Source organism: Bombyx mori, chromosome 15 (genome assembly GCF_030269925.1).
Source record: "Bombyx mori chromosome 15, ASM3026992v2".
NCBI lineage: Eukaryota > Metazoa > Arthropoda > Insecta > Lepidoptera > Bombycidae > Bombyx > Bombyx mori.
Window position 1 is genome coordinate 4,196,907 of NC_085121.1, and position 23,590 is coordinate 4,220,496.

At 48.0% G+C, this 23,590-nt stretch overlaps 1 protein-coding gene across 1 annotated transcript; it reads left to right on the top strand.

Annotated features, from left to right (window-relative positions):
* The first annotated feature begins 9,474 nt into the window (after positions 1-9,474).
* On the top strand, positions 9,475-23,381 carry LOC101740330 (protein obstructor-E). Its single transcript, XM_004928568.4, has 6 exons — positions 9,475-9,691; positions 12,446-12,605; positions 14,455-14,573; positions 15,919-16,119; positions 22,246-22,441; positions 23,175-23,381. The coding sequence occupies exons 1-6, from the start codon at positions 9,646-9,648 to the stop codon at positions 23,323-23,325; spliced, it is 873 nt and encodes a 290-aa protein (XP_004928625.2). The 5' UTR covers positions 9,475-9,645; the 3' UTR covers positions 23,326-23,381.
* The last annotated feature ends 209 nt before the right edge of the window (positions 23,382-23,590 follow it).

Here is a 23,590-nt window from a genome sequence, read left to right on the forward strand (position 1 = left end):
CTATTGCGGGTGAGCGTGCAGAGCACGCCACCCCTCGTCTGGGTCCCTCCCCGCACAAAACGGGTGGGACCCCTAGCTCTTAGGGGGCCAGGTCACGGATACGACCCCGGTCCCGACCCCCTGCTCGGCGGCGGCGGGTTTCTGCGTAGTGAGGAGAGCTTTCCCTCACTCGCCCCGCCGCCTCCTTCTGCGAGATGGTGCACTCGCAGAAGTCGAGCATAGCCTTCCATGACTCATCGCTGCCAAGCATCGACGCCACGACGCCAGGCAGCGACAAGTCAGGTCCTATCTTTGCGACCAGGACACGGCGCTGCACCTCCCAAGCGGGGCAGACAGCGAGCGTATGCTCCGCCGTGTCCAGGTCGTGTCCACAATGGTGACACCTCGTCGTCGGCTCAGCCCCTATCCGGCGCAGGTACTTCCCGAAGCATCCGTGCCCGGTCAGCACCTGCACCAGACGAAAGGTGAGACGTCCCTCGCCACGATTCACCCAGTCATCAAAGACCGGGTAAACCGCCTCGACGGTCCGTAGCCCCCACGTGGGGTTGGCCAATCGCCTCGACCACGACTCGAGCACGGACCGCCGAGAATGGGCCTTCCGCGCCCGCAGCTCACTCTCGGGGACACGCGCCACGCCCCGAGCACGAAGCTCGCTGCGCCACCGATAGTCGGCAGCGAGCGACTCCGCCTCCAGCTCCCATGGCGGCGTCCCCGCCAAAACACACGCCGCCTCGAAGGAGACGGTGCGATATCCGCGGATGACCCTGATGGCAACGGTGCGCTGCGGCCGGCGCAGGAACCGAGCCATAGTGGCCCGGTTGCGCGGCTCAGCCCACACAGGTGCACCGTACAGGGCCATCGATCGCACCACCCCCGCGTAGAGACGGCGCACAACCTGATCCGGTCCCCCAATATTCGGGAGCAGCCGGCTCAAAGAACCGGCCGTCCCCATCAATCGGGGGACCAGCTCCGCAAAGTGAGCACGAAAGGCCCACCGGCTGTCCAACACGAGGCCGAGGTACTTCAACTGCACCCCGACCCCTATCCGGACGCCTCCAACCACGATGTGGGTGTCAACGGGTGGCGCCCTCCGCGGCCCGTGAAACCACAGAGCCTCGGATTTATTGAGCGCCACGTCGAGACCCAGCCTCCTTATCCTTCCGACGACGAGGGCCACTCCCGCTGTGGCGAGACGGGCAGACTCCCTAAAATCATCCCCCCGGGCCACGACCAACGTGTCGTCCGCGTAACAAATAACGCGGAGGCCCGGGAGGAGGGCGCCCCTCAGCACCCAGTCGTACCCGATATTCCACAAGAGGGGGCCGAGAACCGACCCCTGCGGAACACCACGCACGACCGGAAAACGATGAAGGGTCCCACCGTACCCGGTACATACGACCGACCTGGCCGCCAAATAGGACCCAACCAGCCGGCGGAGGTAGAGGGGCACTCCATGCCTCTCCAGTGCCCCCCCTATCACGGTCCAGGGCAGAGTGTTAAATGCGTTGGCGATGTCAAGAGACACCGCCAGCGCCACCCCACCCCGAGAAACGGCCTCGTCCGAGAGGGACCGCACGCGAAGAATTGCATCCACGGTCGAACGGCCCTCCCGGAAGCCGTACTGCTCCGCCGACAGGTCAGGCCCCACCCCGACCAGGTGCCGAACGATGCGGGCAGCCAGAATACGTTCCAGCAATTTTCCCGCCTCGTCCAGCAGCACGATAGGACGATACCCAGCGGCTGTATCCACCGGGCGCCCCTCCTTCCTCAACAACACAAGTCTACCCGTCCGCCAGAGCGACGGAAACCGTCCCGACTCCAAGCAGCCATTGTATAGCTCAAGGAGCCGGTCCCCCAGGGCACCGAGGGCCAAGGCCAATACCCGGCCGTGGACTCCGTCCGGGCCGGGGGCCGTGTCTTTCGCAGTCATCTTGACAACGGCCACCCGGAGCTCTGCCTCGGTAATACGGGGCACCTCAGCAGGAGCTTGGCCGTCGACGGTGTCAGACGGCCCGCCCATAGCGGGAGGGACAAAACCCTCCCGCTCCTGCGGGAACAACGCCGAAACGATGTCCCGCAGCTGCTGGGGCTGGAGACGCTCAGTCATAGAGGGGGCCCACGGGCGCAACTTGCCGCGTACAAATTTGTATGGGCTCCCCCACGGATCCGCCTCGAGCGCCTCCAAGAGTCTCTCCATGTTCTGCTCCTTGGCCCGCCTGATGGCCAGCCGCAGGGCGTCCTTCGCAGCGCGATATTCGCGGTGCAGCCGAGCTTCCTCCTCCGCGAACGCGACGGGCTCGTCGCGCCGCAGGCGGCGGCGACGGCGGTGTCTAGTGCACCGGCGGCTCGCCCGAATGGAGACCGCACGCAGTCTTGCAATTTCGGGCGACCACCAGGGCGACTGTCGCCGTCCAGAGTGCCGAGAGCCGACCCGGGGCATCGAAGCATCACATATGCGGTGCATCGCGCCCCGGAACCATTCGGCCTCGGTTTCCACATCAACAGGTTGTGGGCGCTTGGGCGCCCACGCCGCCACCATAGAGGCCTCCACCAGGAGCTCCCTGTTCAGGAGCTTCAGTGCCCACCTAGGGAATGACCGGGATGCACTCTGCGGGGGGTCAACCCCGCGGGCACCTGCAGCCGGCGTCGGCGCAGGGGCAGAAAGATCGTACCGGATATACCGGTGATCGGACAACGATTCCGCCCCCACCACCACTCTCCAGCCGAGGATGCGCCGCGCGACGGGCGAGCTCGCGAACGTCAGGTCCACGATAGACTCGCCCGTCCACCGCACGCAAGTCGCGATCGAGCCCCTATTAACGATACAGAGACCGACCGCGACCGCCCACTCCTCCAGCAGCCTACCACGAGCGTCCGTGAATGGGGAACCCCAAGCGACAGACTTCGCATTGAAGTCCCCCGCCAGTATCACTGAACGGGGAGCGAGGTGACGAGCGATCACCTCTAGCCCGTCCAGGAACCGCTCGAACTCGACGGTAGGCCGATTCGGAGAAAAGTACACCCCGATCACGACGATATTTTCTAACTGTACCGCGACGATCCCGGGGCCCCTGGTCACCATCGCCAGGGGGGGGACCATCGCGGTTCTTCTGATATGTATGGCCGCCAAGCCATCAACGTCCCCAAACCAACAGTCATCCGCTGGGGGAACGAAGTATGGCTCGGCGACCACAGCCACGTCAATTGACCACTCCGCCATGGTCTGGAGCAACATGTCCTGAGCCCCAGCGGAGTGGTTCAAGTTTCCCTGCAGGAAGCGATAGGTGTGATCCATTAAGGCTGAACCACATCCATCGCTCCCTCCCCTACTCCATTGCCCCCGCTATCGGGCGCGAACGCCTCAGCGGGGGACAAAGTGCCGGCCGGTGCTCCCCCGGCCAACCGCTTCTTTTGACGCCGCTTAGCTTGGCGGCGCCGATTTCGTTCAGCATTCTTGCTGGCCGGAGGGCAGGCCTTGCCCCCGGCCCGGTGGTCAGCCTTGCGCCCGGCCGCCGCACATAATAAGCAATGCGGCGCAGCCGAGCACACGGCCGCCTTGTGTCCCGGCTGACCACAGCGAAAGCACAATCCGCTGCGGTCAACCGCACTCGCGCATTTTGCGAGGCAGTGCCCAGTGCTGAAGCATCTGAGGCACCGCCAGGCGCGTGGTTCGAGAAGGCGCACGCGGGCCGCTATCCAGCCCACGCGCAACCTGCCCGGTTCCCCCGACGGTCTCCCGGGCGGAGGAGCAGCCAAGGAGGTGGCCGCCTCTACCGGGCAACGCACCCAAACAGAGCCAGCCCCGGTATAACCGAGGCGCAGCTCGCCTACAGTTATATTCTCCAGGGCGCAGTTGCCCCGGGCGGCAATAGCCGCCGCCACCTCATCCTTAGTGGTGCAGTCGTCCAGGCCGGTCACTCTCAATTCAGCCATTTTGACCGGCCTGTGCACTCGAACCTCCTCCTCAGGCAGAACCGTACGGAGCTTCGCCGCCAGACGCTCCGCGATGCCGGAACTATCGGCACCGGGACACTCCAGCAGCTTGGCCCCATTCGCCGTCAGCCTACAGCGGAGGCCCTCCCCCGCCCCGATCTCGTCCAGATCAATAGCCGCGCGCGCCCGGGAGACTACATCTCCGTATGACACGCCCTTGGCCTCGGCGGCCGGCAGCAGCGTTAAGACCACTGCCGCCGACCGCGGCGCGCGCGACGACTTCTTCTTCGTCTTCTTTTTCTTGTTGGCGGCCACAGGCGCTCGACCCTGTTGGGGAGCAGCCTGAGACGCCGCAGTGGCCGGTGCTCCACCCACTTGGGGAGCTGTCGGTACGGCCCTCTTGGCACCCCGCCGGGCCACCACATTCCACCCCTCGTCCATGTTAGACGGGGGCGGGGGCAGCGGACGGGGTTGAGGCGCTTGCGATGTGCACTTCGCGTTAGCGCCGCCCCCCCGCTTGGCTCTGTCTCGTCCCGGGCCCGCCCTAGTGGCTGGAGCCTGTACGGGGGTGGAGCGGGTCACTGCAGCACCCGACACCGCGGCATGTGTAGACGCAGGCCGTTCAGCGTCACTAGCGACAATACGTTTCGCTTCGAGAGCCGCCAGCCCGCCACCCAGCCTTTCCATTACAGCCTGGACGGTGCGATCGATAATCTCGTCCAGGCTGTAGCAATTCGGTTCCGGCAGGCCCACGATCCGTGGCCCCGCGGATCCCTGCTGCCGCTCGACGGCCGTCGCCTCCCTAGACCGCGGCGACGGGAGACGCGAATGCCGCTGTACCGCGCGCGATGGTGGCAGCACGGGCCACGGGTCGCCAGCCGCCGCCGAGGGACAGGGACCCCGAGGGACCCCGGAGACCAGCGGCGACACCGCCGGCACAGATGCCGGAGGAGTCCGCGACCCAGCGGCACGTGGCAACGCGGGCGACGACCTCGTCGCGGCTACCCGCTTGGTAGCAGCAACCTTGCCATCGGGCCGCTGCTGCGCCTGTAACTGTGCTCGGAGCCTCAAATTCTCCGCCATCAGCTGCACCACCTGGTCATTGGCGGAAGCAACCGAAGGCAGAACCTTCGAGACTCGCGAGACGACTTCCCGCAGCCTGCGGCCAGCAGCTTTGGTTTTGGCACTGGTCGCCGCATACGACTTGACGGTCTTCATGGCCCTGCCTATGACCAAGGCAGGGTCCCGAAGACCGCCCTCCTCCTCTTCCGTCGTCCGCCCGTCCAGCGAGGCGACAGACATCGACGCCGATGACGGCGCCGGTGACGGTGCGCCCTTCCCCCGAGCGGGTCTCCCTTTAGGGGGCGGCATCTCCTCCGCGGCAGAGGCCGAATCGGAGACTACCACCACTTTCTCCGGTGGGGCATCCGTGTCAGAGGACGACGTTAGCCCCCCCTTCCCTTCGCGGGAAGAAACTCCCCTCGATTTCCTCTTCCGCCTGACTTTCCCTTTCGGGCCAGCCGCCTCGCAGTCGCTGACGAGCGCAGAGCGCGTCGAGCCAGCGCTGGCACACCTCAGTTCGACGGGTTTTCCGCTGCCCGTCGCACAGCCCCCTTCATCGTGGCATGCTTTGCCCCCCCCAGAATACGTGGGGCAGCATGCTCCCACCGAGGTGGAAGCACGGAGGGATTCTCCACCTAGAGTGGTACCCTCCTGGGGTAATTTTTCCGTTAAGTCTGCCATCATTTATTTATTCCTTTATTATTTAACCAGGGGTCGGTCCCCTGGGACGGCCCTCACGACTGGACACCCTCCAGCCACTCATCCCATCACCGGGCACGTCACAGGCTTAGGATTAGGGCATTTTTTATAGAGGTTTGCATCCTCGCGGCCCCTACTAGGCAGCGGCCCCCGCCCCCCACCAAGTGGGGATTACGGTATGGGACAACCCTTGGGACTAGACTCCCTCCAGCCATTCATCCCATCGTCAGGTGTCAAAAACTTGGGATTGGGGCATTTTTTATAGAGGTTCGCATCCTCACGGCCCCTGCTAGGCAGCAGCCCCCGTCCCCTACTCGGTAGGGATTGCGGTGTGCTTCTTCGAAGCCACGCCGGTAAACCGGTACCCCCCTTTGGGGGGCCTTCCCCTGTAGCCGCCAAGAGGCAGCCGGGGACATGGCAACCAGCGACCGGAAGGGAGTGCCCTCCGGTTCACTTCTCATCCACGTGGGGTCTACCATTACTGACAGACCCACACGTCCGACCACGGTGTGGCCACGCCGGCGTACCGGTACCCTCCTCTGGAGGGCCTTCCCCTTTAGCAGCCAAAGAGCTGCCGGGGACATGGCCTAGCATCCAAGAGGGCTCCAGAAGGGAGCCCTCTCCCGCTTCACACACACTTTGTCCAGCAAAGGTGGGAAACGGGAACACGGTGTGCAGTCTTCTTTGTTCACGGCACCCCTGTGCAGACAACGCTGCTCCACGGTATCGGGGTGCACGCTTAAGCCCCACCGCCGCGACAAGGCGAGACCACGTTCGGTGGGGCAGTCCTGGTGTTAAGTGGTTACTGGAGTTAACACCTGGTGTTAAGTGGTTACTGAAGCCCATAGACATTTACGATGCAATTGCGCCACCCACCTTGAGATATAAGTTGTAAGGTCTCAAGTATAGGTAACTAACGGCTGCCCCACCTTTCAAACCGAAACGCATTACTGCTTCACGGCAGAAATAGGCAGAGTGGTGGTACCTACCCGTGCGGACTCGCAAGAGGTCCTACCACGAGTAAAAAAGTAAATAACTAGTCAGGTCATAAGTATTGTCACACAGTAAAAACTTTTCTTTTAGAATGCTGGCCACAAAAAATGTATACTTTTAGAATTTTACTCATTTTTAAATATGGAGTGGACGCTTAAAGAAGACCGTGTTGCAGTTATTGCGTTGCATCGTTGCGGTTACGCGCCAATTCAAATTTTTAACATACTGAAAAATTTGAATATAACCAAAAGATTCGTTTATCGTACCATCAAACGATACAATGAAGACTCTAGTGTAGATGACAGGTCAAGAAGTGGTCACCCTCGGTCTGTTAGGACTCCAGCAGTGATAAAAGCTGTGAAGGCGCGAATTCAAAGAAATCCCAAACGTAAGCAGAAACTGTTGGCCCTTCAGATGGGGTTAAGCAGAACCACGGTGAAAAGGGTGTTAAATGAAGACTTAGGGATTCGGGCATATCGAAGAAAAACAGGACATCGTTTGAATGCTCGTCTAATGGCCCTGAGACTGAAGAGATGCCGCGCTTTGTTGAAGCGGTACGCGGGAAAAAAATATCGGGAAATTCTTTTTTCGGATGAAAAAATTTTTACCGTAGAGGAGAGCTACAACAAACAAAATGATAAGGTGTACGCACACAGTAGTGAAAAAGCGAGCAACCGTATTCCGCGTGTCCAACGAGGTCATTTTTCATCCTCGCTCATGGTATGGTTGGGAGTTTCTTATTGGGGCTTAACAGAGGTACATTTTTGTGAGAAAGGTGTAAAAACGAATGCAGTTGTGTATCAAAATACAGTCCTGACGAACCTTGTGGAACCTGTTTCTCATACCATGTTCAATAACAGGCACTGGGTATTCCAACAAGATTCAGCGCCAGCTCATAGAGCGAAGAGCACACAAGACTGGCTGGCGGCGCGTGAAATCGACTTCATTCGGCACGAAGACTGGGCCCTCCTCCAGTCCAGATTTGAATCCGTTAGATTACAAGATATGGCAACACTTGGAGGAAAAGGCGTGCTCAAAGCCTCATCCCAATTTGGAGTCACTCAAGACATCCTTGATTAAGGCAGCCGCCGATATTGACATGGACCTCGTTCGTGCTGCGATAGACGACTGGCCGCGCAGATTGAAGCCTGTATTCAAAATCACGGAGGTCATTTTGAATAAACTTTAGTGTCATAAGAATCTATGTTTTGTTAAGTTTATTTTGGTATATGAATGGTTACATAATGAATAAACTTGTTTCAATTATTTTACATTAAACATGTGACAGAATTTATGACCTGACTAGGTATTAAAGAGGAGTTATTAAAATTATTTAATTATTGTCATCAATCCTTGGTGCGTGTGAAAATTTTCAAGTACCTTGGACGTCGGTGAAAATGACGTTCAAAGATTCTGTTACTAACAATCAAATATATGTACATATATAGCAAATTAACAAAAGCGCTTAAAGAATATCGATTTTAAGAGCGCAATGAACACAAAAATGATTCTCGCGAAATAGACATAATTGCTTTAGATGGATAGTTTAAAACTTATTACACGACTCGATGTCAATCTAGCCATGTCCAACTCAGCAAAAGCCACTACGTACAAAACTAGACTTGAATGCTAATTGAAAGAAAATGTTATAGTACAAGACAGATTCCAAACAGTCCATAGATATTCATTATCCTCCACTGGTATTAGGGCAAGGAACTTTTTCTTAATTTGTTTTTATATATTTTTTGTTTGGGTTTAGGTTTTATTATTAGAGTTTTATTTTTTACTAGCGACCCGCCCTCGCTTTGCTTCGGAAACATAACATTTTATTATTGATAGGCGAGCCCCGCCATGTTGCGCGCGGTACGTTACGACAATAACTGTGGGTGACGCCGCAGGGCAAAGCTAGTCTAAAAAAAGTAGCCTAAGCTACTCCTTATATTATCAGCTACCTATTAGTGAAAGTCTCATCAAAATCGGTCAAGCCGTTCCAGAGATTAGCCGGAACAAACAGACAGACAGACAAAAATTGTAAAAAATGTTATTTTGGTGTATGTACCGTATATACTATATTCATATGCATGTAGTAAAAAGCGGTTATTTCAATATTACAAACAGACACTCTAATTTTATTTATATGTATAGATTTGTACTTTAGTACAGGATTGTAACACCGGAATAATCAAATCGCTGGATATAAGTAATATATTAGGCACTAAGTATTTTCTTTTTTCATTTCTGTTAAAAATGTGAAAATTATTGAGCCGATTGCGAATAGGTTAACTGCATTTTGATATTCAAACTTAATTTCCTTGCTCTGCACGTACTATAATAACAGGATCCCAAGGCAGACGCTGAACTAGTTAAAAAGGGATAGCTATATGTCTTAGTATTGAAGTGAGAATGCGACGGGTGTATTAGGCAGCCTTTCGCCGATCGGGCAGAACGCATGGACGTAATAAAATTATTGTTTTTAAATTCAATTTAAATACATGTGTACATCACAATCAATTTGATATTAACAAAACTTCTTACAATGCGCAATAAAATTGAGTAGTCTTCCTTTATTTGCAGAACTTCTAATCTTCTATATATGTATATAAAAATGAATTGCTATATATACTAGATACTATAAAATATGGTTATGAAATCGAAGCACAATTTCGTAATGTCATCCTAAAGTTCTCAAAAGTACAGTTTAAATATATAATACAGACAGATTATTATTATTAAACTTTTAATGTTTAACAAAATAACTTCGACTCACACCAATGTGTACCAAGAACTACTTTACGTAAACTGTATATCGTCCACGATTGAACGACAGAGCGAAGAAAAAGTTAATAGCATTGCGGCTGAGTTGTGCGCGGTCGTCACTCTGGCATAGATATTTTGACAAGTCACAATAAAGTCACTTATAAGTGACATTTAAGTGATAGGCCCTAGTGATAAGCAATCATGGTTAATTTTCGGGTAGCTCTCGCATTTGTAGCGTGCTTTATTGGTGAGTAATTTAGCGTGTAAATATTGTAATGGTTCGTTAAGATAAATTTGATTCAGCTGATAGATAATTCAGTTTTAACGATATTTGGTTTTAGTTTTTCATTTACTTACAATTTAATTTAAAATTAATAAATATATACTAGTAGCTAATTACTAATTAAAATTTCGATGATATGTCTTTGAAAAAGTTATTGTTATAGTGATAAATTTTTGATGTCTTCATTACAGCTTTGTCACACTTTTTACTGTTACTTGTAGCATATTAAAACTTAAGTTAATTTGGAAATCGTCTTGTTCATTTCAAAAAAGAAGCATCATATTCTTTATAAGAAAATATTATGTAACCAATCTCAGCTCTCAGTTTTTTATGTGTTGTATTTCAATGTTTACACTAAAACAAAGCCGTCTATATTATATTGTGTTTAATAATTAGTCCGTGGACCTGTTTATGGTAAACGAATTGTAATTAATCGCTTTTATCTATTTCATTGCTGTGTAGTTATTCCAAAGTAACACCATGTTATACATTTATGAAAAGAAAGTCAAGTTCGATCTGTTTCAGTATAGTATGCGGAAGGCAGTATCCTTTGTTATTAAAAACGGACACTGAAATATTTCCCATTTCATAACATAGATATATATGGTTTTTGTCTCAAATAGGGTAGAGGCGTTCACGATTTAATGTCTGCGCGCTTCGGGGGCCGCTTAGCCTCAGACGGAGTGTGAGTTTGTCTGTAAAACCCAGCCCAAAATAGTGCCGTGAGGTTTAACCTTTAAACAAATTACATATTTTTACTATTCAATGCAGACGCGATATTGTTATTGCTATATGTCAAGTAAGTGGACGGCCTTGATGTCTGCAATTACAATTCTTATTACATTTGAAATATGTTTAACGGTTATTGTTAATTATATATTTGAAAATTCAATTCTAGACATAGGGGACAAGACGTTGGGTAAATGGTTGGGTAATTTGACCTGGTCTAATTACCAAACATGCTTAATGATTTAATTAACAAGAGTTTAATGACTTCATTAACAAGAGTATATTCGGTATTCAATTTATCAAAAAATAAATAGTATGAAGTTACTATTTACAATTAATAAGGTAATTGTTGCAAAAACTACGTACTTAAATATGGAGATTGATTACAAAATATTTAGTCACTTATGTTTCATACAACAGAAGACATAAACACCCTTTCTGTCCGTAATTCACAAATATTGCTATAGTAGGTCGTCTTTAAAAGACAAAACAAAGTATCTGATCTGATGTCAGAATGGAAAAAAAAGGGAATCTAGTTTGTTATGCTCCTTCGATCTTATGTAACACCGAAGGAGCCATGAGCGCTGTATCCAAAAACTAAACTTTTGACGTCACAGTGTTCAAAACCTCAGAGATAACAGATAAAGGAGTATGGCAATGATTTCTGATTTCTCTATTACCTAACAGTTGTGGACTTTTTATACGAGACGAAAGTCAGAGTGTCAGACTTTATTTAGTACACTTTTCCTTGGCTTCGATGACAGACGAACGCACAGTTTACCTGATGGCGAAATAACATTATGAATCATGGACATTATCAATACCAGGCTTGCAATCAAGTCACCGCCAATCAGAAAAATGTGCTAGTCTGCTTAAAGCTTCGCAGTATGTTTTTATTACGGCCCATTTAATTGGAATCTGTTCAGCTATTCAATACATTTTACACGATTTGGGGCGTATTCTGACTTCACATGGTAAGATATAATGAATGTGAAAGTCTACCTACTTTAAGACATGTCGAACGGATATCTGTTCGTTGCAGAAATAAAAAGAATGGAGGGTAACTTCGTACAACACGCTTTTTAGTAAGTAGGTACTAGCGGCCCGTTCCGACTCCGCTCGGGTCTTTAACAAAAATTTCAACGATATTAGACGTTGATTTATTTTTTTAAATAAAAGAGCATTTCTTGCATTACTAAAATAATTGGCACTACTAATACTAATACTGGCATTACTAAAATAATTAGACATATGCTGTCGCGACACTTTTTGTGAATAATAATGTGTTCTACAAAGTCGTAGTACATTATTTTCTTCTATCATCAATAGTTTTCGCAGGGCACGCGATTGAAAGAATATTTTAGGTAATTTTTTTACACCTTGGGTTACATTATTGGAGTTTTAGTAAGGATTATTAATTTTTTTCAAAAAGTATTATGACCTATGTCACTCGGGAATACTGTAGCTTTCAAACAGTGAAATAATTTTTCTAATCGGTTCAGTAGTTTGAGAGCCTATTCAATACAAACAAACAAATAAATCTTTCCTCTTTATAATATTAGTGTAGATTAGTATAGATAAACAAAAATATGCTAAGCATTCAATATGTGGTAATAATTTTACTAAACGTAACTTAATTTACGACTGCACATTAACTGCGTGCATGAACAAGAACGTGTACTAAGAAAAGTAGTTCGCATTGAACGAGGTCGGGCACTTCCTGAACTAAGTTCAATGTTGCGAGAAAATACACAGGAATTTAAGGACATTTACTTGACTCAGCTTTAATATACTGACATCTCAACTAATTGAACCAGACCAGCTCAAAGTCAACTTGATGATAAATCTTGATCATTCGACGTGACGATATCAAACATAATTATAAAGAAACTGTGGATAGTCAAAAGAAATTCAATTAAAGCATCGACTGGTTAGAGCTTCGTGCTGTACAAAATGAAATAATTTGCAAAAGGTTACTCATTTTTGCAGTAGTGACGTCAGCACAGTCACCTAAAGCCAGAAAGAAGCCTGCCAACCCCCCAGCTCGTGCCAGAGAAGAGAGCGAGGCTGACCCGGAGATCACGAACTTATGTCCTGAAGATGGATACTTTGCTGACGCCGAACAGTGTGACAAATATTATGAATGCAGGTTCGTGTACATTATCTTCCTTTTTCTCCACCTTATCCCACTAGGTGGGGTCGGCACAATATTCGGTGCTCAACACTCACTCCTCCCTCTCTCATATCGTCATTCACACACTCCATCCATGACTTCTTCGCTTGACCTCTTCCCCCTCTACCTTGCACTACCATTTCCATACATCTCTTAGTCACATGCCTCTTCTCTCTACGCATCACATGTCCATACCACGCTAACCGTCTGCTCTTTAATGGGCGGGTTGCTGCCACATTTCTGTGCGAGCTTATACGACCTACCAATTAAACAACGGATTCTAGTAAAAGGTAGTAAATTGAAAAAACGCGATAAATATCACTATTTGGATTTTCTACTTCCTCGATTGAGTACTTGATCGCTAAACTAGGATACTAATGCGTTGATAGAATTACAAATATACCACATGATCAGAATAATAAGCGTGCCGACACTAAACTTTGAATCGAATACAAAACTACAAATCAAACGTGAAGAAAACACAAACGCTTTCGTTCTAAATTTTCGACTTTTTAGTGTCTCTGGCCGAAAATAAATTTTATTCTGCATCAGTTCATTGACTTAGGCTCAGTAGACTTAAGGGAATCGTGTGAATGCCTGAATGCGGATCGAGTAGAAAAACTCAATCCACTATCAGGGAACGAATACGGAAGCTGCATTTCAATAAGTGGACTAGAATATTTGTATTGCACATTAATAAAAATAAAATCGAATACATTTAGTTTTTAATTAGACAACTAAAATGGCGGATGAAAGGCGAGATTGCATGCAGCAGAGATGCGAATGTTGCGATGGATGTGTGGAGTCACGAGAATGGATAGAATACGGAATGAATATGTTAGAGGAAGTCTGAAAGTGGCACCTGTGACAGAGAAGCTGAGAAGTGCGCATTTGGGATGGTGTGGACATGTGATGAGTCGAAATGAAAATGAGGTTGGTAAGAGAATGCTAACTATGAATATGGAAGCATATAGAGGAAGAGGTAGACCTAAGAAGAAATGGATGAATTCCGTAAAAGACGATATGGGTAAGAAGGGAGCGAGCGAAGAAATGGTATATGATAGAAGAGTATGGAAGGAGAAAACGTGTTGCGCCGACCCCAGGTGACTGAGAGAAGGCCAGGATAATGATGACATTTAGTTTTTAATTTGAAAGTATTGGTGGGTTTAGCAAAACTAGCTAACTGAGCATAGTGTTGGCATGTCATAAGTATACTTACGCTGTATGGTCGGTTTGCAACGGTAGGTCCACCACCATTCTGCCTGATTCGTGCATTCCAATGGTTAGACAACAATTATACGATACATTTATCTGTCAAGTATGACATCCTTCTTGTTGTGATTTTTGTTTGCTTCGATAACTATTACTATAACGACAACCATAATAATTTCTATATCGAGAAAAAAAAACTTTTACATTGTACTAATAATATAGATGATGAGTCTCATTTTTAAAACCCGCCCACGTATTGTAAATGTTGAAATCGAAGTTGCCTGCCGAACTATTTACTCTTCGTGTAAATAAATTCATTTAGCCGCGTGAGTAAGCCGGTTGTGCAAAGCTTAAGTACCGTGAAGGTACACATTGTTCGTATGCAAGACTGGTTTACGAAAATTCCCGACCACATTTTTGTACAAACATTTTTAAAATAATGTTTTCACAACATCACTTTGCTATTAATATTACACAAAGAGTAGTCAGACGTTACGTAATAAAACAGACAAAAAAAATAATAACAAAGACACGACGTTCTTTTATTTGAATTAGAACAAATTTTAATTTTCCCTAATTTATTTTATTAAGATTTTGGTGTTTATTTTTATAGGGGTGGTGATATAATTGAGAAACTTTGCCCAGACGGTATGGTGTTCAACGACTACAGTCCACAGGAAGAGAAATGTGATTTACCTTTCAACCTGGACTGCTCTCAGAGACCCAAGCTTCGTGAGTTTCCTACCGTGTCCTTGAGAGCAGAATTATAATTGCTATTATGACCCCTTTACTAATAGAACTTTCGAAGCTGAGTATCTTATTATCATAGAGAATCAATGTGCACAACGGGTGAACGTAAATCAGTATATTGATTTCAATTTTGCTCTGAGACAACCCTACATTCTGTTTCCTCAACACGATATATATTTTTTTGTTTCGACATTTCAAAAGAGTTCTTAATCAAAAATTCTAATAATTTCGAACCAGTTGCTGGCCGTTAATGAGTTAAAACCATTTCGTGAATTCTTTGAACGATTTTACGTAATCCTTAGTTCAAGATAAAAAAATATAACTAATGCATATAGCACAAATAAAACTAACAAAAACGTGCCGATCTCAGCTCACGTGTAACAGAAGCATCAATAGAATACCGATTATATCCAAATAGCAAGACTCGTAGTTGTTGGAAACAACTTTCCAATCTCAAGGGAGCTCTGGCCTTGGTCGTGGTTTGCCACGTTTAGTACTCGCCAGGGTTGACAGAAGTGAAAAATGAGTTAATTTGTAAACAGAATATTATGTTTCTGATTTCAAAACTTCATAAAAATTCAAAACCATCCTTTATTACCGAATGGACATTCAATTTGTGCATAAAAAATCTAAAATATTTAGATTCCGTTAGACAGTTTTATTTAAAAATAAATATTAAAGCATTTGAAGCAGATACCTAATGTTATTATCGACATCAGTATCACTTTCTTCAATATTCGATGCGATGCATACATTAGCTTTATACGTAAATTTTAGATTTTTACGTGTGATTACGGATATACACTACCCGGCGCTTGGAACATTGTGGAAATTTCGGTAAGCGCTTATCGCCGCCTCTAACTATATACCAGACCCAGACGTCGCAAAGTCGCCGTTGCCCTAAGCTCATCGTATCAGATCTTCCCGGTCCACCCTCGGTGCTATTAGGCGCTCCAAGCACTGGTTACCGTTCTTGCCAAGCTCGTCGAATACGACGAAGAGTTCGACGTGCAACCCAACCCGTTGAGTTTCTCGGCGGATCTTCTCAGTGGTTCTCAATTCCGAGCGCCAGGTAGTGAAGCACAGCTTTTGTTAGGGCTAGTGTTAGCAAAGTCCCCCTAGGTTGATTCCCATGAGCTTAATTACCAGTTGGAACTTAACAGTTAGTACTTAGTTGGAATAGCACATCAGGCTACCAATAATACCTTGATAATTTTATAATTTAGTAAATAAATTCAGCATGATATACCTATAGGTATTTATAGGTATATTATATAAAACATATTACCTCTACTATACCAGATTTTATTTCCATATTACATTGTAGAAACACCTCAACCTTCCCTCCACTGTATTCGTCAAAATGGCTACTTCTCTCACGAGGATCCTAAGGAATGCGGTAAATTCTACTTTTGCGTTGATGGGAAATTCAACATGATAACCTGTCCTGATGGCTTGGTCTACAACGACAAGACCGGCATCTGCACTTGGCCTGATGAAGCTAAAAAGAAGGGATGTGGCGCTGCAGGTATGTGTTATTCAAACATGCTCCAAATGAACTTCTGGTTTTTCTGATACTGTATATTCATTTATATACATATTATTTGAGTATATAATAGTGCGAAATAAGGGCCACTAACTCAAAACCAAATGAAATACTTAACAATGTAATGTTATGTAATTATATTATAATAATGTAAATGGGTAAACAAGGTGACGAGCTACCTGATGCTGAGACTTAAAAATATTTACTGTGTATATTTACTGGTGATAGGACCTCTTGTGAGTCCGTGCGGGTAGGTACCACCACTCTCCCTATTTCTGCCGTGAAGCAGTAATGCATTTCTGTTTGAAGGGTGGGGCAGCCGTTGAAACTATAATTGAGACCTTAGAACATATATCTCAAGGTGGGCGCATTTACGTTGTAGATGTCTATCTCCAGTGACCACTTAACACCAGGTGGGCTGTGAGCTCGTCCACCCATCTAAGCAATATTTTTTTTTTTTGTAATGGAATCAATGGAATTCATACAAATGAATACTGCCGCTTATTTTGAGCTCGATGTCTCAATCATATTATAACTGCTTTCTCACCCTTTAATCCAGAAAGCATGACTTTCGTGGAAGAATGGTAGTTGTTGGTACTTACTCGTGCAGTCTTAGGTAACTAAAAATTAATTTTAGATTACGGGAGGAAGGACTCTCTGTCAAACAAAATATATCAAATCTCTTCAAATTTCCACCGGCTTTATATTTTTGGTTCTAAAGAAATTTATATAAATATGTATATTAGTTCATTGATAAGCACTGATAAGTTTTTCAGAAAAACATACAAATTCTAATTAGATTAAGGAAGGAAAGTGCCAAGTAGTAGTAGTGCCAGTACAATCAGATTGCTACACTTGTACAATTCATTCCGATAGAGGCACCCGTCACGTGCGGACGTGCTCATCGTCCACTCGATCGCCCGGTCTTTGTTCGCCCGGCTTTTGTTAGCCCGGCCATTGTTCGCGCGGCCTGTGTTTGTGGTACATCTGCCGACTAAGTGCTCTTTCTGGAAGTTTTTATTTGTTTTGTTTCCTTTTGTTGTTTCTGTGTTCGTGGTACATCTGCCGACAAAGTGGTTTCCTGCAAGTATTTATTTGTTTTGTTTCTTTTCGTAATTTCTGTTTTGTTGTGCTTTTTCTTTGTCCTGTAGTAATCGCGCCGCATTGCCACCTGTGTTCAATAGAACCGCTCAGGTCCGAGAAGTTGGGGCCTCGCCGCAAGGCGAGTGTTTTCAAGACCCGGGGCCGCCCCACCTGGGTACTCAGCGATCATGGACGCTGTATTCGCGGAATTCCTCCGACTTCGCCACCCACAGCTCGCCTCGGAGTTTTTGGCCTTCAAGGCCAATCACACTGCGAGCCCTCTCGAGGACTCCGCCGCGCTCGCTGCTCCTGCGTCGCCTGTACCTGCGTGCAGAGCTTCTGCATTGAGCACCGCAGCCTCTGTCGTGCCTGCCGCTCCCGTGTCGCCTATACTGGCGAGAAAAGCTGCTGCGTCGTCCGCCGTGACCATCGTTTCAGCTGAGCGATCATCCGCGGCCTCCGTCGCGCCCTCTAAAACACCTACACTTGCTCGTAGGTCGCCTGCACCCGCCTCCTCGTGCTCCGACTCTGACTCGGACATGGAGGTCGACCTCGCCCCCGCCTCATCGACGGATGGATTCACCCTGGTACAGAAGGGTAAGAAGCGTGCCGCGGAGTCTCGAGCTCCCGCGGCCGCTAAAATTAGCAAAGCCGTGAACGCGTCGCGCCCCCGCCCTCAGACTCCCGTTGCGCCCCCAGCCCGTGCCACTCCGTCGCCGCGTCCGGTGGCACAAAATAAAACCCAGACCCCTCCCCCGGTTATCCTTCAGGAGAAGGCAGCTTGGGATCGAGTTTGCCTGGCCCTTAAGGCCAAAAATATAAATTTCACGAATGCCCGTAACCTCGCGAACGGCATTCAAATTAAGGTTCAAACACCCGACGACCATAGGGCCCTCTCTTCTTACCTCCGTAAGGAGCGTATAAGTTTCCATACGTATACGCTCCAGGAGGAGCGCGAACTCCGCGTTGTAATACGCGGAATCCCTAAAGAGTTAGATGTAGAGCTCGTAAAAGCCGACCTGTTAGAACAAGGCCTACCAGTGAATTCTGTGCACCGTATGCACACCGGTCGCGGTAGGGAGCCATATAATATGGTTCTAGTCGCTCTCCAGCCTACCCCCGAGGGTAAGAAAATCTTTAACACACAGACCGTCTGTAGGCTCTCTGGTATCGCTGTCGAAGCCCCCCATAAAAAAGGCACTCCTAGCCAGTGCCATAACTGTCAATTGTACGGGCACTCTTCCCGTAACTGTCACGCGCGCCCCCGATGTGTTAAGTGTTTGGGCGATCACGCCACGGCCCTCTGCGCTCGCGACCAAAAAACCGCGACGGAACCGCCTAGCTGCGTCCTGTGTCGAACACAGGGTCACCCCGCGAATTACCGTGGTTGCCCCCGAGCCCCTAAAATAAATCGCCGCGTCGCCCGCCAAAACCGCCTCCGAGCTTCCGGCCCAGACATCAAAGCCTCGGCACCCTCTGCGTCGCAGGCTAAGCCAGCGTTCGTTCCGGCGGCGGTGCCCAGTGTCTCGGCCTGGGCAAAACCGCTGCCGTACACGAACACGGCTACAACTCCCTCCTCCGCGATTCGTCCCGCCCCCGCGACTCGTCCCTCTCCCGCGACTTGCCCTCCGACCGCGTCCGACAATCTCGCTTTAGCGATCGACTTCTTTCAGTCGATCAACTTTGAGCGCGTTAACGCTTTGGGCGACGCCATTCGCGCTGCCTCCACTGCACAACACTTTATCGCCGTTGTGCAGGAATACGCCGACGTATACGCGTCATTAAATACGTACGTCCTCCCCTCACTCCGTCGGTAATCAATGGCGTATATAAGTAGAATAAAGCCCCTATCCGTAACGATAGGATTTTTTAACGCTTACGGTCTCGCAAATCAACGTGATCAGGTTTCTGACTTTTTGCGTGACCACCAAATTGATATCTTTTTAGTGCAGGAGACCCTACTTAAGCCCGCGCGCCGTGACCCTAAAATCGCGAACTATAACATGGTCAGGAACGACAGGCTCTCTGCCCGTGGTGGTGGTACCGTCATTTACTATAGAAGAGCCCTGCATTGCGTCCCGCTCGATCCTCCCGCGCTCGCTAATATCGAAGCATCAGTGTGCCGAATCTCACTGACGGGACACGCGCCGATCGTTATCGCGTCCGTTTATCTTCCACCGGATAAGATCGTTCTAAGCAGTGATATCGAGGCGCTGCTCGGTATGGGGAGCTCTGTCATTCTGGCGGGCGACCTAAATTGTAAACACATCAGGTGGAACTCACACACCACAACCCCGAATGGCAGGCGGCTTGACGCGTTAGTCGATGATCTCGCCTTCGATATCGTCGCTCCGCTAACCCCGACTCACTACCCGCTAAATATCGCGCATCGCCCGGATATACTCGACATAGCGTTATTAAAAAACGTAACTCTGCGCTTACACTCGATCGAAGTAGTTTCAGAGTTAGATTCAGACCACCGTCCCGTCGTTATGAAGCTCGGTCGCGCTCCCGATTCCGTTCCCGTCACGAGGACTGTGGTGGATTGGCACACGCTGGGCATCAGCCTGGCTGAATCTGATCCACCATCGCTCCCGTTTAACCCGGACTCTATCCCGTCTCCTCAGGATACCGCTGAAGCCATAGACATCTTAACGTCACACATCACCTCGACATTAGATAGGTCATCGAAACAAGTTGTAGCGGAGGACTTCCTTCACCGCTTCAAATTGTCCGACGATATTAGGGAACTCCTTAGAGCTAAGAACGCCTCGATACGCGCCTACGACAGGTATCCTACCGCGGAAAATCGTATTCGAATGCGTGTCCTACAACGCGACGTAAAGTCTCGCATCGCCGAAGTCCGAGATGCCAGATGGTCTGATTTCTTAGAAGGACTCGCGCCCTCCCAAAGGTCTTACTACCGCTTAGCTCGTACTCTCAAATCGGATACGGTAGTAACTATGCCCCCCCTCGTAGGCCCCTCAGGCCGACTCGCGGCGTTCGATGATGACGAAAAAGCAGAGCTGCTGGCCGATACATTGCAAACCCAGTGCACGCCCAGCACTCAATCCGTGGACCCTGTTCATGTAGAATTAGTAGACAGTGAGGTAGAACGCAGAGCCTCCTTGCCACCCTCTGATGCGTTACCACCCGTCACCCCGATGGAAGTTAAAGACTTGATCAAAGACCTACGTCCTCGCAAGGCTCCCGGTTCCGACGGTATATCCAACCGCGTTATTAAACTTCTACCCGTCCAACTCATCGTGATGTTGGCATCTATTTTCAATGCCGCTATGGCGAACTGTATCTTTCCCGCGGTGTGGAAAGAAGCGGACGTTATCGGCATACATAAACCCGGTAAACCAAAAAATCATCCGACGAGCTACCGCCCGATTAGCCTCCTCATGTCTCTAGGCAAACTGTATGAGCGTCTGCTCTACAAACGCCTCAGAGACTTCGTCTCATCCAAGGGCATTCTTATCGATGAACAATTCGGATTCCGTACAAATCACTCATGCGTTCAACAGGTGCACCGCCTCACGGAGCACATTCTTGTGGGGCTTAATCGACCAAAACCGTTATACACGGGAGCTCTCTTCTTCGACGTCGCAAAAGCGTTCGACAAAGTCTGGCACAATGGTTTGATTTTCAAACTATTCAACATGGGCGTGCCGGATAGTCTCGTGCTCATCATACGGGACTTCTTGTCGAACCGCTCTTTTCGATATCGAGTCGAGGGAACCCGCTCCTCCCCACGACCTCTCACAGCTGGAGTCCCGCAAGGCTCTGTCCTCTCACCCCTCCTATTTAGCTTATTCGTCAACGATATTCCCCGGTCGCCGCCGACCCATTTAGCTTTATTCGCCGACGACACGACTGTTTACTATTCTAGTAGAAATAAGTCCCTAATCGCGAAGAAGCTTCAGAGCGCAGCCCTAGCCCTAGGACAGTGGTTCCGAAAATGGCGCATAGACATCAACCCAGCGAAAAGTACTGCGGTGCTATTTCAGAGGGGAAGCTCCACACGGATTTCCTCCCGGATTAGGAGGAGGAATCTCACACCCCCGATTACTCTCTTTAGACAACCCATACCCTGGGCCAGGAAGGTCAAGTACCTGGGCGTTACCCTGGATGCATCGATGACATTCCGCCCGCATATAAAATCAGTCCGTGACCGTGCCGCGTTTATTCTCGGTAGACTCTACCCCATGATCTGTAAGCGGAGTAAAATGTCCCTTCGGAACAAGGTGACACTTTACAAAACTTGCATAAGGCCCGTCATGACTTACGCGAGTGTGGTGTTCGCTCACGCGGCCCGCACACACATAGACACCCTCCAATCCCTACAATCCCGCTTTTGCAGGTTAGCTGTCGGGGCTCCGTGGTTCGTGAGGAACGTTGACCTACACGACGACCTGGGCCTCGAATCAATTCGGAAATACATGAAGTCAGCGTCGGAACGATACTTCGATAAGGCTATGCGTCATGATAATCGCCTTATCGTTGCCGCCGCTGACTACTCCCCGAATCCTGATCATGCAGGAGCCAGTCACCGTCGACGCCCTAGACACGTCCTTACGGATCCATCAGATCCAATAACCTTTGCATTAGATGCCTTCAGCTCTAATACTAGGGGCAGGCTTAGGGACCCCGGTAACCGTACTCGTCGAACTCGACAAAGAGGTCGACGTGCAACCTAACCCATGCATCAGCCCGCTGAGTTTCTCGCCGGATCTTCTCAGCGGGTCGCGATTCCGATCCGGTAGTAGATTCATTCGCGAAACAATTGCTCTTGAGTTGTTAGGTCTCCTTCGGAGGCGCTCGGGCAGTTGTTAGCAAATCCCACCCCTCTTGGCTGAGCCTTTGCTCGCCCACCTGTCCTGGTGAAACTGGAAAGGCCTTCGGGCCACCAGTAAACTTTCAATCATAAAAAAAAAAAAAAAAAAAAAAAAAACTTGTACAATAATCGGAAAATTCAGTTTAGTACAATTTGGATCAAAATTTATTTCCTCTTATTTTCAGAGGTATTCCAGTTCGAATGTCCGGCTGTTAATGAAACCTTCGGTCTGACCCACCCTCGGTATGCGGACCCTGACGATTGTCAGTTCTTCTACGTTTGTATCAACGGCAACACCCCCAGGAGATCTGGATGCAAGCTCGGACAGGCCTTTGATGACGTCAGTAAGAAGTGCGAATGGGCTAGGAAAGTTCCTGAATGGTGAGACTACATTTGAAATAATAATTTTGATGACAATTACGATCAATGTTAATAGAACTCTATGCATGACCAGGGGTTTGGTCAGGAAATTGCCAATAAGTATTAGGCATTTTGACAAAAAAAAGATATATATTTATTTATTCAACTCAACAACATTTGGATTTTCCCACTATGTATATCCGAGAAAGATAAGAAGATCTATACAAATATCTTTCACAAAGATGCTGAGTCCGATTGGAATTCGAACTGGAACCTTACAGTTTTGAAGTCAAAGTAAGATACGGCTAAAAGAAAATATAGTGACTTCGATATTATTCCGGACCAGCAAGAAAATACTTGAAAAGGCGTATGTGTACAATAACTCTGATATAGATTTCTACATTAGAGACAAATTTATTACACACAACAATATTGAAGCCAGTGTTTTTTTACAGTAAAAAATTCTTCAAAATTACCCTTAGCCTTAGAGCATTTTCAACCCAATTCAAAATCCATCTTTTTCATGTTTGGTTCGATATGTTTCCACTAGTTTCCAGTTTTACAATTATACAATTGAAATACTGCAAACATGGATATATCCTTTATACTAAATGTAAACAAACATTCTCAATGAAGTTTTTTTTTAATTATTCGAAATGTTTCTAAAATAGGACAACGGGAAATCAATCAAGTCAACTACTGAATTTCAAGATATTTGAAAATTTTCTGAAAATTAATAACTATTCATTTTCAGCGCTGAGTGGTACAAAGGGCAGTTGACTGATGCGGAGTTGGATGCCCTCGAGAACCCACCTACTCCGAAACCCAAGCCTGCTGGTAGTCCTTCGCGCCGGAAGCCGCAACGCCCAAGCAAAGGGAAAACAGTTCAAATAGAAGATGAATAGATTATTTGTATCCAATTTTCTGTTTAGGTTTAAATAAATAAAATTAAGTGCCACTTCTCATTCGTATTTTTTTTATGACCTACTTCTTTGTGTAAAGTTCAACTAAAAAAGAGAAACACTATATCGCGGTTATGTGCCATAGATTAAGTAATTACTGGAGTCCATAGACATCGTATGTTGAAGTATTCTTCCTACAACCGGCAGGCAGCTCGACATTTTAAAATGGAAAACATGGTTGCTTTTAGATTCCAGTAATTTAATTAAT

Bases quoted from the DNA above. Each gene is read 5' to 3' on its own strand.
- LOC101740330 (XM_004928568.4), top strand. From the start codon at position 9,646: ATGGTTAATTTTCGGGTAGCTCTCGCATTTGTAGCGTGCTTTATTG. The intron at 16,120-22,245 runs GTATGTGTTATT...TCTTATTTTCAG, and splicing joins GAAGGGATGTGGCGCTGCAG to AGGTATTCCAGTTCGAATGT. The intron at 22,442-23,174 runs GTGAGACTACAT...ATTCATTTTCAG, and splicing joins GCTAGGAAAGTTCCTGAATG to CGCTGAGTGGTACAAAGGGC.